We start from the raw sequence: 17997 nt of genomic DNA, 5'->3' as shown, positions 1-17997 counted from the left end.
CTGGGTTCAAGTTTCCGGCTTCGGGCCATTTTGCTGCATGTCTTCCCCTTTCCTCTCCTGTCGAATTACTGCTCTTATAATCTTAGGGGATCAAGAACCACATATTTTCCTTAGAATGGTATTATTTTCTGCAGGAAAAATGCTGCTAAAATAAAGGTTTAATCAACTTTTGGTTGATTTATGCAAGTTTTTTTTAATAATCATCTTTATTAGGGGTGTGTATACTTGGTGGAGGGCGCTGTTTATGGAAATTATTTAAAAAAAAAGTGAGAAAACCCTTCTTTGGTTTAGGATCACTGGTAAAGTGACAGGATATCCTTAAGACTTTTCCTTTTTTCCCTGTCAAAGAATAAAGATTAGATCAGTTTTTTAACAGCAGGCAAGTATAATGAATGACTTAAAACTTCATTTTAACAGTAGTATTATTTTTAAGCAGCTTAATTTTAACAGTAGTATTTATAAGCAGCGGGTGATGTTCAGAATCAATTGTCCATATTTTACTTTGTCTTCAAAATGACCTTGCGTGTAAAAATCAAAAGCAGTTACTTTGCATAGAGCTTGCTATTGACACCAGAATAACAATAGTCACTACAGCCAAACTCTGTTGTTCTCTCTCTCCTAAATATAACCCCACCTCTGAAGATTTCACTATAAACTGTCTCTGTGACCGACATGACGTATCGACACACCAAGGCGGTGTTCTTTCGTCTTTGAGTCATTGTCCCGAGTTTTATGTTGACTTTTTTGAGGTGTCCTGCGCTGACTCATCACGTCCACGAGTGCCAGAGTCCTTTAACCGCGACTCATTGTCTTATTGTTCGCCTACTGGGAATCAGGTTCCTCGAAAGAGCCCGTTTACTGTTTGACAAGTCAGCAGATGAATGAGTTGTTTTAGACATGATTCAAGTCTTATTTGTTATTTAATTTTAAGGAACGGGAAAGCTGAATAATCCTGGGCACCATTTTCAGTCACAGCAGAACATTTTATGAAACAAACTTGGGTTTGGAAACGTAGGAAAGGAAACACTGCCCTCTAGAGGCAATTCAATAACACACCACATACACCATAGACTGCTATTGATTTGGTTCGGATGGTACTCTACAGCTTGTGTGTTTCATCTTTAATAAGTTTAATGCATATTGGAACCTTAATTACAAATAATTAAAAATGTATTGATTTAAAAGAATAAAATAAAGTAGCAGTCTTCAATATTCAACTCCTTGTTTTGAGCGCCAGTGTTTAAGTGACCCATCATAGCAATCGACGTCCTCTTAAGTTAATCAAACGGATGTCGCTGCTGCTCCTTACGAAGCAGATGGGAAGCAGAGTGAACCCAGTTATGTGTTTGGATTCACACACGTTAGAGGCTTTGTTTTTTGTTTTTTTTTGTAGCTTGAAAAGCCTTTTTTTAAGGTCATGCCACAGCATGTCAATTAGATTTAAGTCTGGGCTTTGACTAGGCCACTAGGTTTAGACCAATAATTGTCCTGCTTTATAACCCAGGTGTGCTTGAACTGAAGGTCGCAAAGTGATGATCGGACAATCCTCCTTCAGGATTTTCTCTGGCACAAAGCAGAACTCACGGTTCCCTCAAATCTGCCTAGTCATCCAGGTCCTGCAGAGCAGCTCCAGACCATCACACCACCACCACAATGTTTGATTGTCTCTAGGACGTTCTCGTTCTGAAATGTGGTTGGTTTTATTCCAGATAAAATGGGACACAGTCTTACAGAAAGTTTCACTTTAGCCTCATCAGTCTACACAATATTTTCACAAAATTCTTCTTCCCTAAGAAGTAGTTTTAATCAAATGGTAAACAGGCCCTTGTGTTTCCTGTGCTCAGCAGTGGTTTCTGGTTTGGGTCTCTAATGGATGCACCTTTTCGTCTCTTTCTTATTGTTAAATCTTTTTAACAATAAGAAAGTCGGTTAATTTGGTCCTTGTAAGGTTCTCTATTGTTCTTGTAAGGTTCTCTATTGTTCCCCGTGTAATGGCTCTTGCTTTGCTTTGCTGGATTCCCAACGCTATAGAAAAGGCTTTAAAACCCTTTATAGAGATATTAGGAAAGAGATAGACGTAGGAAATTTTTTTCTCATCTGTTCTCAAAGGATACATTGAAACAGGATGTTTATTTCGCCAACAAAGGAATAAGAGCAATTAAGAGAGCTCCATTCCTGATATGAAAGTGGGACAATTGTAACACAAAGGCAAGGCAAGTTTGTTTTATAAAGCACTTTTCAGTAACAAGACGATTCAAAGTGCTGATTTGAATCGTGTTACTGAAACAAAGGGAATGGTTAGGTATGGATTAGGCATGTGTAACAGCTTCTCACACCACCGTATGTCTCCTTTGCAACAGCCAATGCAGTTTAGCACAATGCTGATTAATTAAGAGATAAATCTACAGTACATTTTATGGTCTGTACATTTTAAATATTTTATTTCCTTATTTTTAAGGAGAAAAGCTATATTTATTCATAATGCTGCAAAATTGTTGCAATGCACCGCTCTGTCCTCCAACCGCTGACGTCACTCCAGCCCTTTCTCTGGCATCTCACTAAAAGGACAATATGCTGTAGCAACTCTATGGTAGAATATTTGAGCTTTTTTGAAACGATAACTTGAAAACAAAACAACTTTAGTTAGACCTTGATACCTACAACCAAGTTGTCCCTCGATGAGAGCTTACTGAGCAGCTCAAAGGTCCTGCACTGCAAAAATAGAACTAAAAACAAGTAAAGTTTTCTTGAAATGAATGTATTTGCCCTTGATATGAACAGGTAAATAAGACTATTTGCCAATGGAATAAGATTTTAGCACTTAAAATAAGAACAATTCATCTCCGTCATCTTATTTCAAGTGCAGTATATCTAATTATCTTATTTTAGGGGTAAAAATACCCATTCCATTGGCAAATAATCTTATTTACCTGCTCAAATCAAGGGTAAATACATTCATTTCAAGAAAATTTTACTTATTTTTAGTTCTCTTTTTGCAGTGTGGTGTTTTTCAACGGCATCATTCTTACCTCCTCAGCTGTGTTTTCACCTTCTAGTTTAGTTGTAAAATCCTAAGTATGTCAAGGTGACAGTACTTCAAAACACTTTAAAGGATTTATTTTTAGTTTCTCCCCTTTTAAGCTGTTTTCACCGTCATATCTCTTGAAGAGGGATGATGTTACGTTTTCCGCTGTCATATTTTTTTTATTATTCTGTGTATAAAGCATCATTTCACAGCCAAAGTGATTTCGAGGGACTACAGGACAAATGGGTCCAAATCCTATCCAGAAGTGTATCCAGGAATATATGATTAGATCAGTCCAGTAAAATCTAGTCGAACAAACAAATATAAATTTGGTTGCACAGATCTAACTGATGATGATGATGATGGCGATAATAATTCTGCATCTTTATTTTTTTATAGCCAATAAAACCCCCACCAATTTTGATGACATACAATATAACGCCATGTCCTGTTAGTGCAGAATCCCTAAACACGGCATCAAGACGTATCTAAAACATTATCGGGTTTTTCCTCAGTTAGGATGTGCAACAGAGACAGAACTGATGAGCTTTTCGCATCACTTCACCTAGAAGGATTAACTGCTTCACTTTTGAAAACATGTTTATAAAGAGTCTCAGCTGGCCAGATGTATGAAGGATTTTTTTTATTTTTTTATTACCACGTTTTCTTTACAGAACTTCTTGTCAGACTAAATTATAAATATTTTATTAGGTCAGACTTTTACATATAAGGGATATTTAAATGCACAAGGACATTTGTTTTAAATGTCTTCCTAACCAGTTCTTTCCTTTTTTTTTTCCCCCTGATAAAATTCTGGATATTAAAAATCCATTTTCTGTCCCTTTAATAAGCCCCCATGTGACCCTAAATTGCTGCTGCAACTGCCCCCCCCCCCCCCCCAACACACACACACCCTGCGGTTCTTTTAAGACAGGAGGACGGTTCAGAGAAGACGAAGGGCAGCACTTTGAGTCAGACGTCAGTACAGATTTTCATAACTCTTACCAAGTTGCATCTTATTTTCCCATTTCTGTCGTTTCTTTTTTTTTTTTTTTTTTTTTTAAGATGATGCTGGGTTACTCCATCTGTGCTCATCGCATGTTCATGGTGAATTTATTTTAAGCATCAAGGCCTAACAGAGGGAAATGTGTGCCTTGGACCAAGACATGTGAATCTAAAGGAGCTGGTATTTGGTCATAATTGTGATAAATGTAATTTCACTTTTCTGACTTGCACACAAGTTAAATCTATCAAAATAATGTTTAAAGACGGGGGGTAATGTTTTAAGGATGTTTTCTTACAACGGAAATGTCCCTGGTTCATATATTTTGTCACATTACAGTGAGAAAATGGTTAAAGCATACAAGGTGCCATTTTGTGTTTTTCATAATAAATCTATCTTTGGAATTACCCTTTGAAGTAAATGTAGCATCCTCTGCACTGTATTCTAATGCTACATATATTTCTGTTTTTATTAATTTTATATTTGCCTCTGTCTTTTCCTCCTCAGCAAACTCTGATGCCCTGAATGCCATGATTCACCAGAACAGCATTGATTCAGATGGGTAAGTATCATTATATCCCATGAACAATAATCCTTTAAAGCAGGCTGTGGTTGCCTGCTTTAAATGGTCTTAGCCACCAGATGGCACTACAGGCCTCTTTGTGAGCCTTTTTTTAAGTCATTGATGAAATTTATGAGCAGCGCAGGAACTCTCAAAGCAATCAGGCCACGTTTCATTTTTTGATTCTTTTCCAGATTGGCAGGGTTTGATAGAGGCCAAGCAGCTGGAGAATATTCCCAAAATGCTGCTGTGGCCCACATCAGTGCATTGTGGTATTATTAAACCATGTGTGCAGCTGTTGGCGTATTTCCTTATTGGAAATCACTGTGGGACTAAGTTTAAATAAATAAAAAGGAGAACAAAATTAAAACTTTAAAGAGCTTTAAACTTGGGCAGTTTGCAATTCCTCAGACATACTCACTTGATTAAATTTTGAATTGGCACAGATTATGATTATTTTTAAAGTGTTATTAATTTTGAGGTAGTGGCTGGGTGACACATTTTATTTTTTTTATAAATCTACAAAAAAACAACACACTGCTCAAAAAAATAAGGGGAACACTTGGAGTTACACTGTGTTTAAGTATTACCCTTTATTTTTTTTGAGCAGTGTATATATATATATATTTGTTTAGATCCTGAGTATGGGCTTCCTGTAAATGTTTAATGTTTATCTTGTATTTCTGGATGAAGACTTGTCAATGTTTAGCCTAAAGATCATAACCTTTTACATAGTACTGTTGGTCACCTTCAGTAAATCCAGTAAACTACAGCAAACCATACGAACTTTCAAAAATATTTGCTGGGATTCAGGCTAGAGGTCATGGAGTGCCAACTCTGTTAACTCTCTGATCAATTACTGGATTTTCCCCAAAGAAAAGATTATATAAAACATCTAATAAGTTCATGCAACCGTAGAAAACCCAAAAGCTCTTCTCTAAATATTTTAATCTCTTTTAAACTTTAATCTGTTGTATCCAGATTAATGAGACTCTGTCAAACTCTAAGAAGATAAAACCAGAAGTTAAACAGTTTTTTTTTTTTTTAAATACAGAAGATTCACTAAAGACATTTTACTTATTTTTAGGCCAAATTTCTACAAAACAGAGTGTTTGATTTAAAAAAAAAAAAAAAAAAAAAAAAAAAAAAAAAATCTTCACGTAAACACTAAACGGAGTGGCTAAAATGAACCAAAACTGATGTTTCTGCAGGTTTCTAGGCTAATATTGGCATATTGGTTTATACTGGTTTCCTTGGTTTCTTTTTGAGATTATGAAAACATAACTGCAAGCATTTAGAAATGTTTTTGACCCAGAAATGTTGTAGTAATGTTTTTCTTTCTTTCTTTCTTTGACATTTTCCGCCATCTAAGCCAATGTATAGCCAACTATGCACTAGGAAAAAAATAAACTTGTTTCTGAAGGGTTTACAAAAAACTAATATAGGGATCAGTCACTGACAAAAATGTGGATTTCTTGGGCAAATGGTGCATTAAACGTAGATGTAAAGTTACTAGCTAAAACATACAGCGTTATATACCAACATAAGCAGCCTAGTTTAATTTAAAAAAATCCAATGATAAATGGTAAAACAAAACTTACAAAGTATGTAACAAGCCTATAACATATTTTTTGTTTTATTAAGTATGTTGAGTTAATATCTTAAGCAAATTTAGTGTTTGCATGCTAACTAGCTTGCTAATTGGTTTATTAGCTCGCTAATTTGCTAACATTTTGCAGATTAGCAATTAATAAGTGTAGTTGCTGAAAAACATTTTTTTTAAATAATTACAGAAAAAATGGATGTGAATGTGAATACTTAGCAGGGTGGCTATCTAACATGTTTAGCTAAAGTTTCGAGTTTAACAGCTTTATATGCCAACATAGGCTACATAGTCTTCAAACGATCCCAACAATTATTTATGGTAGTCAAGAAATAAAATCAACTCTTAGCATGTATGAATTATCAACCACAGTTTTCTTTGTATTTATTTAAATGTTACTGTTTTGGGCAAATATCATGCTTGTCAATCATTTGCAAAATGGCCAGCCAAAAGCTATAGCGAAACGTATGTTTTAACAGCTTCATATGTTAACATGGCAACCTGGTATTAGAAGGGTGACGTTTTATCCCTTTCTGTGAGGTTCAAGCATTTTCCTATTTCCCTTTTTCTATCTCTGTATATTGTGAAAATAATGGACACAAAATAAACTCAATACGCAGTGCTTTGAGCACTGTACATGGAAATGGTTTGCTTACAAGTATGAAATGAAACTAGAAAACTTGTACTCATTGTTTTAAAAAATTGTTAAATGGGTTTGTGACTGCAAATCTGTTGGTCAAATTTTTTTTTATTTTTTTTGCATACATCAGATTGTTGGTATCCTTAAAAGTATCCAATTTTCTTGCTGTGATTTAGACCCTACTGGGGTCATTTTGACATTAACATTTCAAATCAAAGGCTTTCTGCTCGTTAGTCCAAGATGACCCTTAATTATAAGAACAGGATCCGATGAAAAGAGATGACTCAGATCAAACGTTTTTAGTTGTCTTTTTGATATCTGCCCCTACGTGGTAATAGTAAGAGACGGGGGGAAAAGGAAAATGAGAAAATTGACACAGGAAGAAGGCATGCTATTGACGGCAGAGGACACAAATCGAGTTAGGGGAGAGGATTTTCCCCTCATCTGTCCTCTGCTTTTATCTTCCTTTCATATTGCTCCAGAGGAAACCAGTTTTAGAGGAGAAATGCTTTCTTTGATTGGGTGGATAAACGGTGGGACCGTTACCTCTGCAGTACTGCCGAGGTCCTGCTCTTTCATCACTATTGTCCCCACCAAGCTACTTTCACATGTTTTTTTTTTTCCCTCTTCAGTTCTCCCCCCAGATATCTTGTTTCACATATTTCCAGCCCTTGTTTTTTCCCTTCCACTTGCTTCCTTCAGTTCAAATTGCTCTCCGTTATGGTCCCCTCTTTCTCTGGCTGTTACAATCCATATCTTTTCTGTTCCTCTCTGCCAGGTCGGGCAGCCTGCCAGTGGATCACTTAGAGATGGTGGATAGGGGAGAAGAGGGGTATCGGTTGGGGTTGATTTATGGGATACACAGGCGTAGGGTGACGGACAGAAATACTTGGAAGAGGAGGAAAAGAAGGAAAGTGGGGGAACCGCAAGCAGAAGAGTGAACGTGTGGCCAGGCTTTGCTTTCTTCCCACATTTTCCTTCCTCTGTTGCCTGCATCCTTCACTCCCTTTTGTCTTCACTGCATCATATCCTTATTTTTCTCCAGTGGAAATGGAGGAGTGCATCCTAACTGTACACCTGCTAAAAGAATATTCATATGCACTGGTATAACCTATACAATGCAGAGATGTCCTTCAGTAAGCCCACAATCTTTATTCTTTAAAAAAAAAACATATCCTGTCTTTTAACAATAATTCAAAACTGTCTGCCATGTACATAGAAAAAGTCATGTCCAGTCCTGCAGGTCTCTGGGAGACCTTTTCTATCACATGTTGCGTACGGGGCTGTGAATTAGGGATGGATCATATGGACTTAAAAGTTTATCACAATTTTATGTGGTTTTTATTGAGATAACATAAAGCATATGAAGAAAAACACAACAATTTGCGTTTTATTATGCTACTTCAAAAGACCAGTGACATTTTATGTATTTGAGAACAACAAATAATTACGTTTAATCAGAATTTAAAAAAAAAAAAGGCTATTATTGTTGCTCTCATGGAACCAACCAAAGCTACAGATCCAGCAATCTCTTTTGTTTCTGGGTTTTGTTGGTCATCATGTAAAGTTTATTGCTGTCCCGATAAATCTGAATTCTTATGATGTAAAAAAAAAAACAAAATGTACGATGACTATAAATGGTACGATAACTGCCCATGTTTTTAATATCTGATAAATATAACCTAAGGAGATTCAAAGAAGCAGTTTTCAAATGGGGATTTGGTTTATTACGGGTAAAAAGCTATCCAGACCAACGTGTGTGTGTGTGGGGTGGGGAGTAATAGACCCCTTTGTTAAATCAAGAATCATCGGGATTAACCACACATGTTTAGTTTGTTTTATTAATCACAACCTGCCCGGATTACTACCTAACCTGTGAACCCACTTAAATATAACCTGTGAGACAACATGAAGCAGACAAAAAAAAACCAAAAAGCCTTATCACCTTTCGTTCACAAATATATAGCAGTAATCAGGCAAAAAAACAAAAAAAAAACATAGACATGTCAAAGTGAGATAAACAGAATATATTTCTAAAAATATATAGTGTAAAACGTTTAATCTACATTTCTTCCTTGTATTATTTATATAAGTCGTTAGTGTTGATGCTGTGATGCGGTTTGAACCTACTTGTGTGGCATGCGTATTTTATTGATACCTGCTGGGAAGTCCACCTGTTGGTGAACATGGAACGATATTTTCAAATGAAAAAATAAATCTCTTGTTTCAAACAAAACCTATTTAAATAAACATCTGGATTAGCTCAGACGTCAGTTACAGTAGAGTTGTAGCCGCCCCCATACAGAAAAGCTCTGAAATATGTGCTAGACACTATAAAGGATGGGGAACACATTGTTTTATGCAAAAATCCAATTGAATGATGGGTTTTCGCAATGAAAAAGCAGCAGGTAATAAACCTAATTTAACACGTTGGCCAAATCCTCCTCAACATGCTCTTCTCCCCTTTCCCCAGCTCTGCTTCAGCGATTTATTTAAGCGGCCGCCGAAGAGGCGTGAGCTCCAAATAACTGAGCACCATTGCTCCACATTAGCGACAAACAATCTCAGCGTTGCTTGTTTAAATCAGCAGGTCGGAGTTGAGTTTTTTTTTTTTTTTTCTCCTACTTCTTCTGTGTGTAAACAATGCGCTCTGCTGCTCTCCAGGTTCGTAAAAGACAAAAACATGTAGGAGAACAAACGGATGAGAAATGTGCCTTAAATTAGCTCCTCTTGCTGGAATCCAGAGATGAATATCAAAGTGTGGAGAGAAAACCAGCATATATCATGAAACCGTTTTGTGCTGCTGCCGAGAGAAAGTTGCCGTCTTTTTTCTTTTTCTTTTCTTTTCTTTTCTTTTCTTTTCTTTTCTTTTCTTTTTTTTCCCCTCAAAGAAAATCAATGAGGGCTGGTTCTCAGGGGGCTTGTCAGTAATTGCTTAGAGGTATGAAATATTAATGTGTCATTCAGCGGTGATGGGTTTTAATAGAGGAAGCGCCGCTCCACTGAATGAGCTTTAATTCTCTGTAAGACTTGATTGAAAGCAAGTTGCTGGTTAGTTTGGGAAATTTCTCAAAGCTGCCCCGTGACGGTGTTTTCCTTCCATTTAATATCTGCAGGTTTTTTTTCAATGACGGCTAACCCTTTAGAATAGTTCTTTCATTTGATGTATTTCTCGCCGGGCAGAAAACGGGGCTGGTGAATACATCAAGTATATGCGATATATCGTGCATTAGTCCGTGTAAAAATGTCTTAAACTGACTATCGTGACTGAATTCCCATGGCAACCACTGCACGTCTGCATCTTTTATCTTAGCGGTCTTAAATGCATCGCTGGCCACCCCTCCCCTGCCTTAGCTGAACATTCCCGAGCGCCCAGGTTTTTTATTTTTTTATTTATTTTTTACCAGGTGAAGAAACACAGGGACAGCTATAAAAATGTACGCGGCTGAGCAGATGCCTGATTAATTGGCAGGAGTATGGCTCTGAATCAAGGAGCAGCGATAATGATGAGGTGTAAAAACAAATGTGACTTTAGCGGCAATGTACTCTGTGGTGAATCACCAAAAATAGGGGGACACTTATCAACCAGGCATGGTTTTAAATGTCTAAATTTCTTCTCCAACTCCTGACTTTCTGTGTGCAGTCCAACGACACCCGCCTCCCCGACCTCTTCGACCCCTCCGCTGACCCCCATATCACCAGGGGCGCCCCCAGGAGCACCCAAGCACACCTGCAGCCACCTGCACACCGTCGGCGGCCTGAGCGGCAACAAGAACATCTGCACCCGCTGCAACCAGAAGAAATGGCCGCTGATGAGGAAGCCCTCGGCCCGAAAGGCGGAGCAGCGGCGCAGTAACGAGGTCACGGTCCTCTCTGTGGGCAGGTTGGTAACACTTCGACTACTAAACTGACTAGTTTGGTGACGCTTTTAATTATTAACGTCAGGTTATGCGAGGAAATCGTCGCCAAGAACCCTTTTACAGGTAACGCCAGCGCTTATGTCCGCTGCACATTACATATAACTCTGAGCACTCAGTGAGACGTTGGCATTAGATTCAGGCTGTATGACCTTTTTTAAGTCAAACTAACACAGTTCCATGGTATTACAATAAATATCGCAAAACAAAATTAAAATCATACATGAAATGTGTTTTTTAGCTATTTTAATAAGTTTGGACAAACGGTGCCTTACAGAAGTCCTTCTTCCCCTTGAAATGTGTCACATTTTGTCACTTTGCCATTACAAATTCTAGAGCGAGGGGGGTCTGTAGTTTATAATTGTAACCATAAAGGACAACGAATCACAGTTTTCAACAGTTCTGCGAATAAACGTTTGTTTCTAGAAATTAGCAGATTTGAAACTGACTATTTAAAACCTGGGTACACCAAATATCAAAACCAGGCAATGCTTAGTAACGTATACACTTTTGGAAAAAATACTAAAAACTAACAACCTATCAATCTTCATTTTTAATGTCTATGCTAAAGCTGAGTTATATGCTGTTGATAATGACTTAGGAAGAAGAAACTGAGCTCTATGTAATGGTTTGGACACCTCAAACTGATCTCGAACTGAGGAAGTAATCTTTGACTTAATACAAGCACTGCAATAAATACTGTTTTTGTTCCTGATTTAAAGGAGACAGAAGCTCCGGTTTTTAGTAAATTGGTTCCACAGATGACTAAATGCTAACTCACCTGTTAGCTTTTGTCCTGGACGCTGGGTTGGCAGCTCTCTGACCTCAGGGGTCTACATGGTTCATAGCTGACCGAGCAGCTCTGAAATGTGGGTTCTGCACCCTGTGACTTCAGAGTGTCTCTTAATAACTTTGGCCAAAAATGATAAACAATTGAGCAACGTTTTAAAATGTAAAGGTGATAAATAAAATCTTAGCTGTTTTTTTTACACCAAGTGTGAGGAATAATTTTTGCAGTAATTTTTTTCTCTTTAGGCTGCAAACGACATATTTTTTTAATTCTTTTTTTTATGTAACGTTCTACAACAAAAATGTAATAATTCACATTTATGTAAGGATTTGATGATATTTTTACTTTTTAAAAGAAAATGTTATTTTTTTCTTTCGTCTAAAAAAAACTAATGTCCTATAAAAGATATTGTAAAAATAAACTATTTTGTTTTGAAAGGTCATGTAACGTATGTGAATCTAAACAAATTTAGAAAAAGTAAAAATTGGCTTTTAGGGTTTTATAGGTTGCTTACTCCTGTCCTAGACAATGGTTTAGAGATCATCAAAACATATTTTATCCCTTAAATTGTATTCCTTTACAAACAAGGAGCCATTGTAGTGATTTAAATACAGATGTAATCTGACCCACTTCCTGGTTTTGACGTCAGGACCCAGTAAAGACAACGTTACAATAATCTAACCAGCTGAAGTAAAAGCATGCAGCACCTCTTTTCTTTATTAAGCTGAAAGAAACGTCGTCTGTTCTGCTCAGAGATGGTTAGGACACCCTGACTATGGACAAAGTGACAGAAAAATAAAGTTTTAAGTCATCTTCATAGATCTTGTAAAACCTGTTCTGCTACTCGATAATCTGGCAGAATAAAAGCGGCTCGAGAAGGAAGTCTGAGATACTCCACACATGATCTTTGTTTTAGATTTAGAAATCTATGTTTGGATCTGCTAAATATGAGCCTGCCTCATTTTCCTATCTATCAGTCAGGATATTATAAACAACTGTGTGACCTAATGTGGCACTTGGAGCCAATAAACCCGAGATAGACGTTTTTGCTGCATTTCTTCTTAAGTCCTTTTATCAATACAGTCTCATTGCTGTGGTCTTGATCTTTGCCAGAAATATACATTTACACATTAATTATTATTAAAGCATCATGGTTAGGCTTCTCTGTATGGTGTGGAAATAGTGTCTTTATGGAAGATGTTGACTAGATGGGCATTTACTGTGCTTTATTTTTTGTTCTAGAAAATGCATTATTGACATACTACAAAATCAGCAATTTCTTTTTAGATCTTAAACTTCTAGTCCTGAAGATCACGCGCTGTGCCATTCGGCCTGCGGCGCGTTCCCTTATTAGAGCTGTAGCTGGGTCTGAATGACGTTCTCGTTTAGGCCTCAGGAAGTTTAATCTCTGCAAACCTTTATTTATTTTTTTATTTGTTTGTTTATTTCTGCTTTTCTTCTTCAGGTTCCGTGTGACAAAGCCTGAAAAACCAGCAAAGGATCGACGCACCCTGTTAATAACGGACTCTAACGGCAGCGTCCCTTCAACGCCTACAGAGGTGGTGCGCCACAGCAGAGTGACGTCAGAGTCCCAGCAGGTAGGTGCTCTGGTCCCTCTCTCCTGGTGTCCCGTGTAAACGCTTTAAGATGATTGCATTTAGTAAATGGTTCCACTCTTGAGAAATCATTTCTCAACATAGTGGATGCCCCTCTTCAAAATAGGAAAGACAAGAGATCATGGCGTTCAGGTTGCCTATCAGAGCTATGAAACTTGTCCAAAACTGCAGTCGGTGCTCTTATTTAACATATATAAAAAAAAAAAAAAAAAAAAAAAGCTGTCGCTGTGTGCAAACAAGGTTTCACACAGACCCATGTTTATCTCGTCTGCACACAGAGTGCTGAGGGTGGTGCAGGAGGTAAAACTATCTCCTAACCTCTGGGTTTGGTGTCTCCATAACAACCATTTATTTAAGGCTTTTATACACAGAAAGCTGGATTTAAGAGAGGAAAGAAGTGGCAGCAAATTTAATAAATCAGAGGGGAAAAGAGAAATTCAAAGCAGGTGTGTATTATTGAGCTATTTTAGTGATTTTTTTATTTTTTATTTTTTTATAGTTTTTCTGATAGTTTGTTAGTTATCTCTAAAACGTATGTAAAGTTATCAGCTAATTTATCTTTGATTGAAGCACTCAGGCGGTAAACCTCTGAAAACGTTTATGTTGCAAAGTAACACACGAGCGGTGTAAATGTTCAGCTCCTTTCACACTAATGACCCTGTGCAGGAGTGTAAAAACAAACCCCGAATAAATAAACCAGTTTTGCATTTTTTTTCCTGTAATTGCCTTTTTTTATTCCCAATTTGAGGAGTGGGTGAGAGAAATTGGCTTCTGGGCTACATGTTGTAAACAGGAAGTTGTGCATCAGTGATTTTTCTCAGCACAGATCAACCAATAATTGTGCTGCCAGTGATTTTGTGCAAACAAAATAAAAGTTGGATTTTTTTTTTCAGTGTGAGGATGCAGTAAGTTGAATTAATTTAAGGGCTTTTTACTCATCTTTGTTAGCCAGTAAATGTGTAAAGGAGCTGTAACCTCTCTCTGTTCGGGTGGGATGTGGTGCAAACATCAATTCAGTTTCACGACATGTCGTCTTAAGGCGTTTTTACAGAATAACAAAAAAAAAGTAATCAGTCGAATCATGCAGACGGATTCCAAGTCAAATACATCTCTTCTAATTGATCTTAGTTATTAGAAAACTTTTTACCCAACTGTAACACGCCTGTTATTTAACTCAGCAATCCCTCCTGCGGAGCACCAAAGGAAAACTCTCCTGTTCAGCAGGACCTCAGCGTTTGTTTCTGTGCTTTGGTTGAATCCGGGACACTGAGAGCTTTTCATCTGCGCGGCACGATCTCAGGCTTTAGAACAAGTCCGTTTAGATCCATCAGATGAATCAACATCTTAGCCAAATTTGCTTTTGGGTGGGGGAAAACCTCCCGGTCCTCGACATCCGTGTTTGCTCCGTCTCTTACAGTAAGCTCCGCTGTTGACTTTTAGTCCCGTCGTGCTGATGCTGTAAGGAAGGAAAAAAAATCCCAAAATGATGAATAAAACCAGCACTGTGGCAGATAATCTAAATATTGTCTGGATTCAGAATTTTTCTTTTCTTTTTTCTGACAGGAAGAGACAGAAAAGTCAGACAAAGAGAAGCGATAGAAGTCCAGGTGAGTTGTCGTGTTTTTTTTCGTTTTTTTTTTCGCTTGGCAACGTTTAAATCTGTTTGTGTGTAACGTCATGCCTCCTCGTTTCCTCCTAGATTTCCACATGGAGAGCAGGACCAACATCTGGACACTTTATATTTTATTTTTATTCAAACATGAACGTGGAACATCCTCAGAGCCGGGAGGGCCGAACAGATCCGGGAGGGGTCTCGTTGTGATGTGGCTCCGCAGTCAGCGAAGGCTGCTTCTGAGAACCTGGAGGACGAGGTTGTTTCCCAAAGAAGAAGAAGAAAGTGTGCTCACTTTCCCCCTGCAGCAGATTTTCACCAGTGCCTTGCTCAGTGGCGTCAGTGCCACGATCTGAGCTCGAACCAGTAAACTGTTATTTTTTTTAGGCAACACACCCAAGTGGTCCATGATGTATGTATATATGTTTTTATAGGTGGAATCATACAACGTCACATTTTTGTGTGTTTATATCAACGTAAATTATAAAAGCACCCCCAGAAGCCGGTAGAGACACTCTGGCACACTTCCCCAAAGAGAAGCTGCAGCAACCCGACTAAGCAGCCGCACCAGGAAGTGGACCGGATCAGTGCCACCGGTGGGGGGAGGAAGTTGTCTCCTGAAATGGCGTTACATGAACTCGGCGTGCCAGCTTTTTAACACCTTTCATTGTCACTTACTCCTTTTTTTTTAAAGAAAATCTAATTATATTGTGTTTTATTGCTCTGTCTTACCTCAATAAAGAACTTTCAGTATTCTGACTCGAACAACAGATCAGCTTTTCTACAGACCGCCGCTTTCTCAACCCCTCGGCGCGTTAGTTTCTGTAGGGGAGCAGAAATAATTTGAAGACTGTTTGTGCTTCAAGCTCCGTTTGTTCTCCGGCTCCTCTGGGACACGTCTCTCTTTAGGAGCTGCAGCTTCTCTCACTCTTTTTTTATTTATTTATTTATTTATTTTTAACAAAGTCGGGGCTTGTTTTTGATTTGTTTAACTTAAGCAGAACAAAGCGTAAGCATTAAAACATAGATCTTTTCTACACAGAAGTATTCAGACTTTGAATCACGGGTGTCAAACTTCAGTCCTGCGGGGACGGTGTCCTGCAGCTTTTAGGCGCTTCTCTCTTCTTCATCTCATCTGAATCAAATAACACGGTCGTTAGCAGGGCGCTTGGGGACCTCGGCTACATGCTGAGGAGGTGATCCGGCTGCTAGATTCAGGTGTTTCAGACCCAAAGACACGTCTAAACGTTCCCAGACACCGGCCCACAAGGACAGGACTTTGACATCCCTACAAAAAAGATCAATGACCTAAACAGAGAAATCAAATGCATAAAATCCACAGGGGGAATAAATTCATGCTGCGCTCCGTCTCCTTTTACTTGTAACAAAATCCTCAAGTCGGATCCTTTAACTGTGTATTTACGGCTCTGGTCAGAAGCGGGCCTGCGCTCGTGTGACCCGAACTGTCGCCGCAAAATGACGGGAAACTGGTCTGGATGTTCAAGAAGAACCCAGGAACCGCCAATGCTCCTGCTGGTCATAAAACATCAGTAAAGCCAATTTCAGAAGGTGAATTGAGAGTTCAACTAGTGTTGCAACAGCGGAACAATGATATCCAGACGCGTCTAAAATGGGTGTGGAGTGGCTGAAATTAAGCTTCTGGAACAAGTCTGGACTCTGCCTGGTTGAAAATGTTGACTATGCGAAAAATCTGGGGCCAAAAAGTGCAACTTGTGAAGCTTATAAAAATAATGCTGCTTTTCGTTAGTCTCGTAAATCTAAGAAGGGAATGACGTCTCGCTCCAGCTGGAAAACAGTGAAATTTGCTGTCTTGCTAATGGCTATTAGCAGTACGGTCTAATAACCATATTTCTGTTTGAGTTCCTCAAACATGAAAGGGCCTTTTTCTTCATTGTTTTCTGCTGGTTTAACTGGATGCAGAGCATGTGAAGTGCTGATAAACATTTAACAGCAACTTTCAGTACAGTATATGTAAGTGCAGCCATATTGGAGCTAAACCTTGGCTTTTCTTGAGAAGCTCCAAGTTTCCCAGTTGAAATTTCTATTCCAGGGAGGCTTCCTGGAGGTTTTCCTCCCTGTTAAAGGAGAGTTTTTTTTTTCTCTCCACTGTCGCTTCATGCTTGCTCAGTATGAGGGATTGCTGCAAAGTCATCAACAATGCAGACAACTGTGTGGCTCTACGCTCTTTCATGAGTGAATGCTGCTGGTCAATACTTAATGCAATCTGCTCAGTTTCCATAGATGGGGAAACTTTTTGATCAATCTGTCTGGATGATTTGATTGCACTTGCCTTGAGATGACGTGTTGTGAACTTGTGCTATATAAATAAAACTGAATTAAATTCTTGTTTTTCCAACCAAACACAAAGGGTACCCATCATTTAGTCGAGTATGTATAATTTAAACAAATTTAAACATGTGTATAGCAGTTCTCCTGCTTTAAATGATCAGTTATTTGTCGTCAATCCATCCTGAAACAAATAAAATAAATGATTGAAAGGCCACCATGACATGAGCGGATGTGATGTTCTGACAGGAAGAGCATGTTTAGCAGTGGTTATTAGTGACCAGAGAGAGGCTGTTTGTGGGCCACATTAGAAGTTAAAATCAAATGTGTTTTCTATTTTTAACTGTCATAAGAAACCATCTGAGTCATGATCGAAGAAGTGAGCCATGACTCAGACTAACGTCATTTTCTTGCGTGTCTCACTCTGTAAATGTCACTTCTCTTAGCCACGTTCAGGACGGTTTTATTCATTTAAAAGCTGTGGATGACAAAAAAAAAATAAACCGCTGCGGAGAGGCAACATTTATTAAGGATCTGTGTCCGTTCACCTGCAGGCTACCTTTTTCTCTCTGATCTGATGGAGCCATCCATCTTCATTTCCCATTCCGTCTCATTTCCCCCTCCACCTTCTCCTCCCTCTGAGGGGCTCCTCTCTCTCGCTCGCTTCGTGCTTTTAATGAAAAGATGATTTGTCTTGCTCATCTCGAGTATGTCGACCTTCAGCTCTCGACCATGTTATTTCCAGATAATAGAGAAGAGATGTGTTTGGAGCGCAAGACTGAGGGATTAACAATCCTTGACTTTTTATTTATCTTCTTTCTTTTTTTTTTTTTTTTTTTTTTGTTCTGTCTCCATCGACCTTCTGAGGCTTGTTGCGCTCGCCCACGCAATGAGCGCATGTTCCCGTTGAAGGACACGGGTT

General features: G+C 38.4%; 1 protein-coding gene across 3 annotated transcripts in view; it reads left to right on the top strand.

Moving 5' to 3' along the window:
- The window catches only part of rell1 (RELT like 1), a 49146-nt gene extending 33613 nt beyond the window's left edge, over positions 1–15533 (top strand). For all 3 annotated transcript variants that reach the window (XM_036146393.1, XM_012853501.3, XM_036146394.1), the window contains 5 exons: positions 4536–4590; positions 10477–10716; positions 13006–13138; positions 14720–14763; positions 14856–15533. In XM_036146393.1, the coding sequence (XP_036002286.1) occupies positions 4536–4590; positions 10477–10716; positions 13006–13138; positions 14720–14755 (464 nt within the window). In that variant the 3' untranslated portion in view covers positions 14756–14763; positions 14856–15533. The remainder of the gene's footprint in view (positions 1–4535; positions 4591–10476; positions 10717–13005; positions 13139–14719; positions 14764–14855) is intronic.
- The last annotated feature ends 2464 nt before the right edge of the window (positions 15534–17997 follow it).

This window comes from Fundulus heteroclitus, chromosome 14 (genome assembly GCF_011125445.2).
Source record: "Fundulus heteroclitus isolate FHET01 chromosome 14, MU-UCD_Fhet_4.1, whole genome shotgun sequence".
Classification (NCBI taxonomy): domain Eukaryota; kingdom Metazoa; phylum Chordata; class Actinopteri; order Cyprinodontiformes; family Fundulidae; genus Fundulus; species Fundulus heteroclitus.
This window is presented reverse-complemented; position numbering and strand designations above follow the sequence as displayed.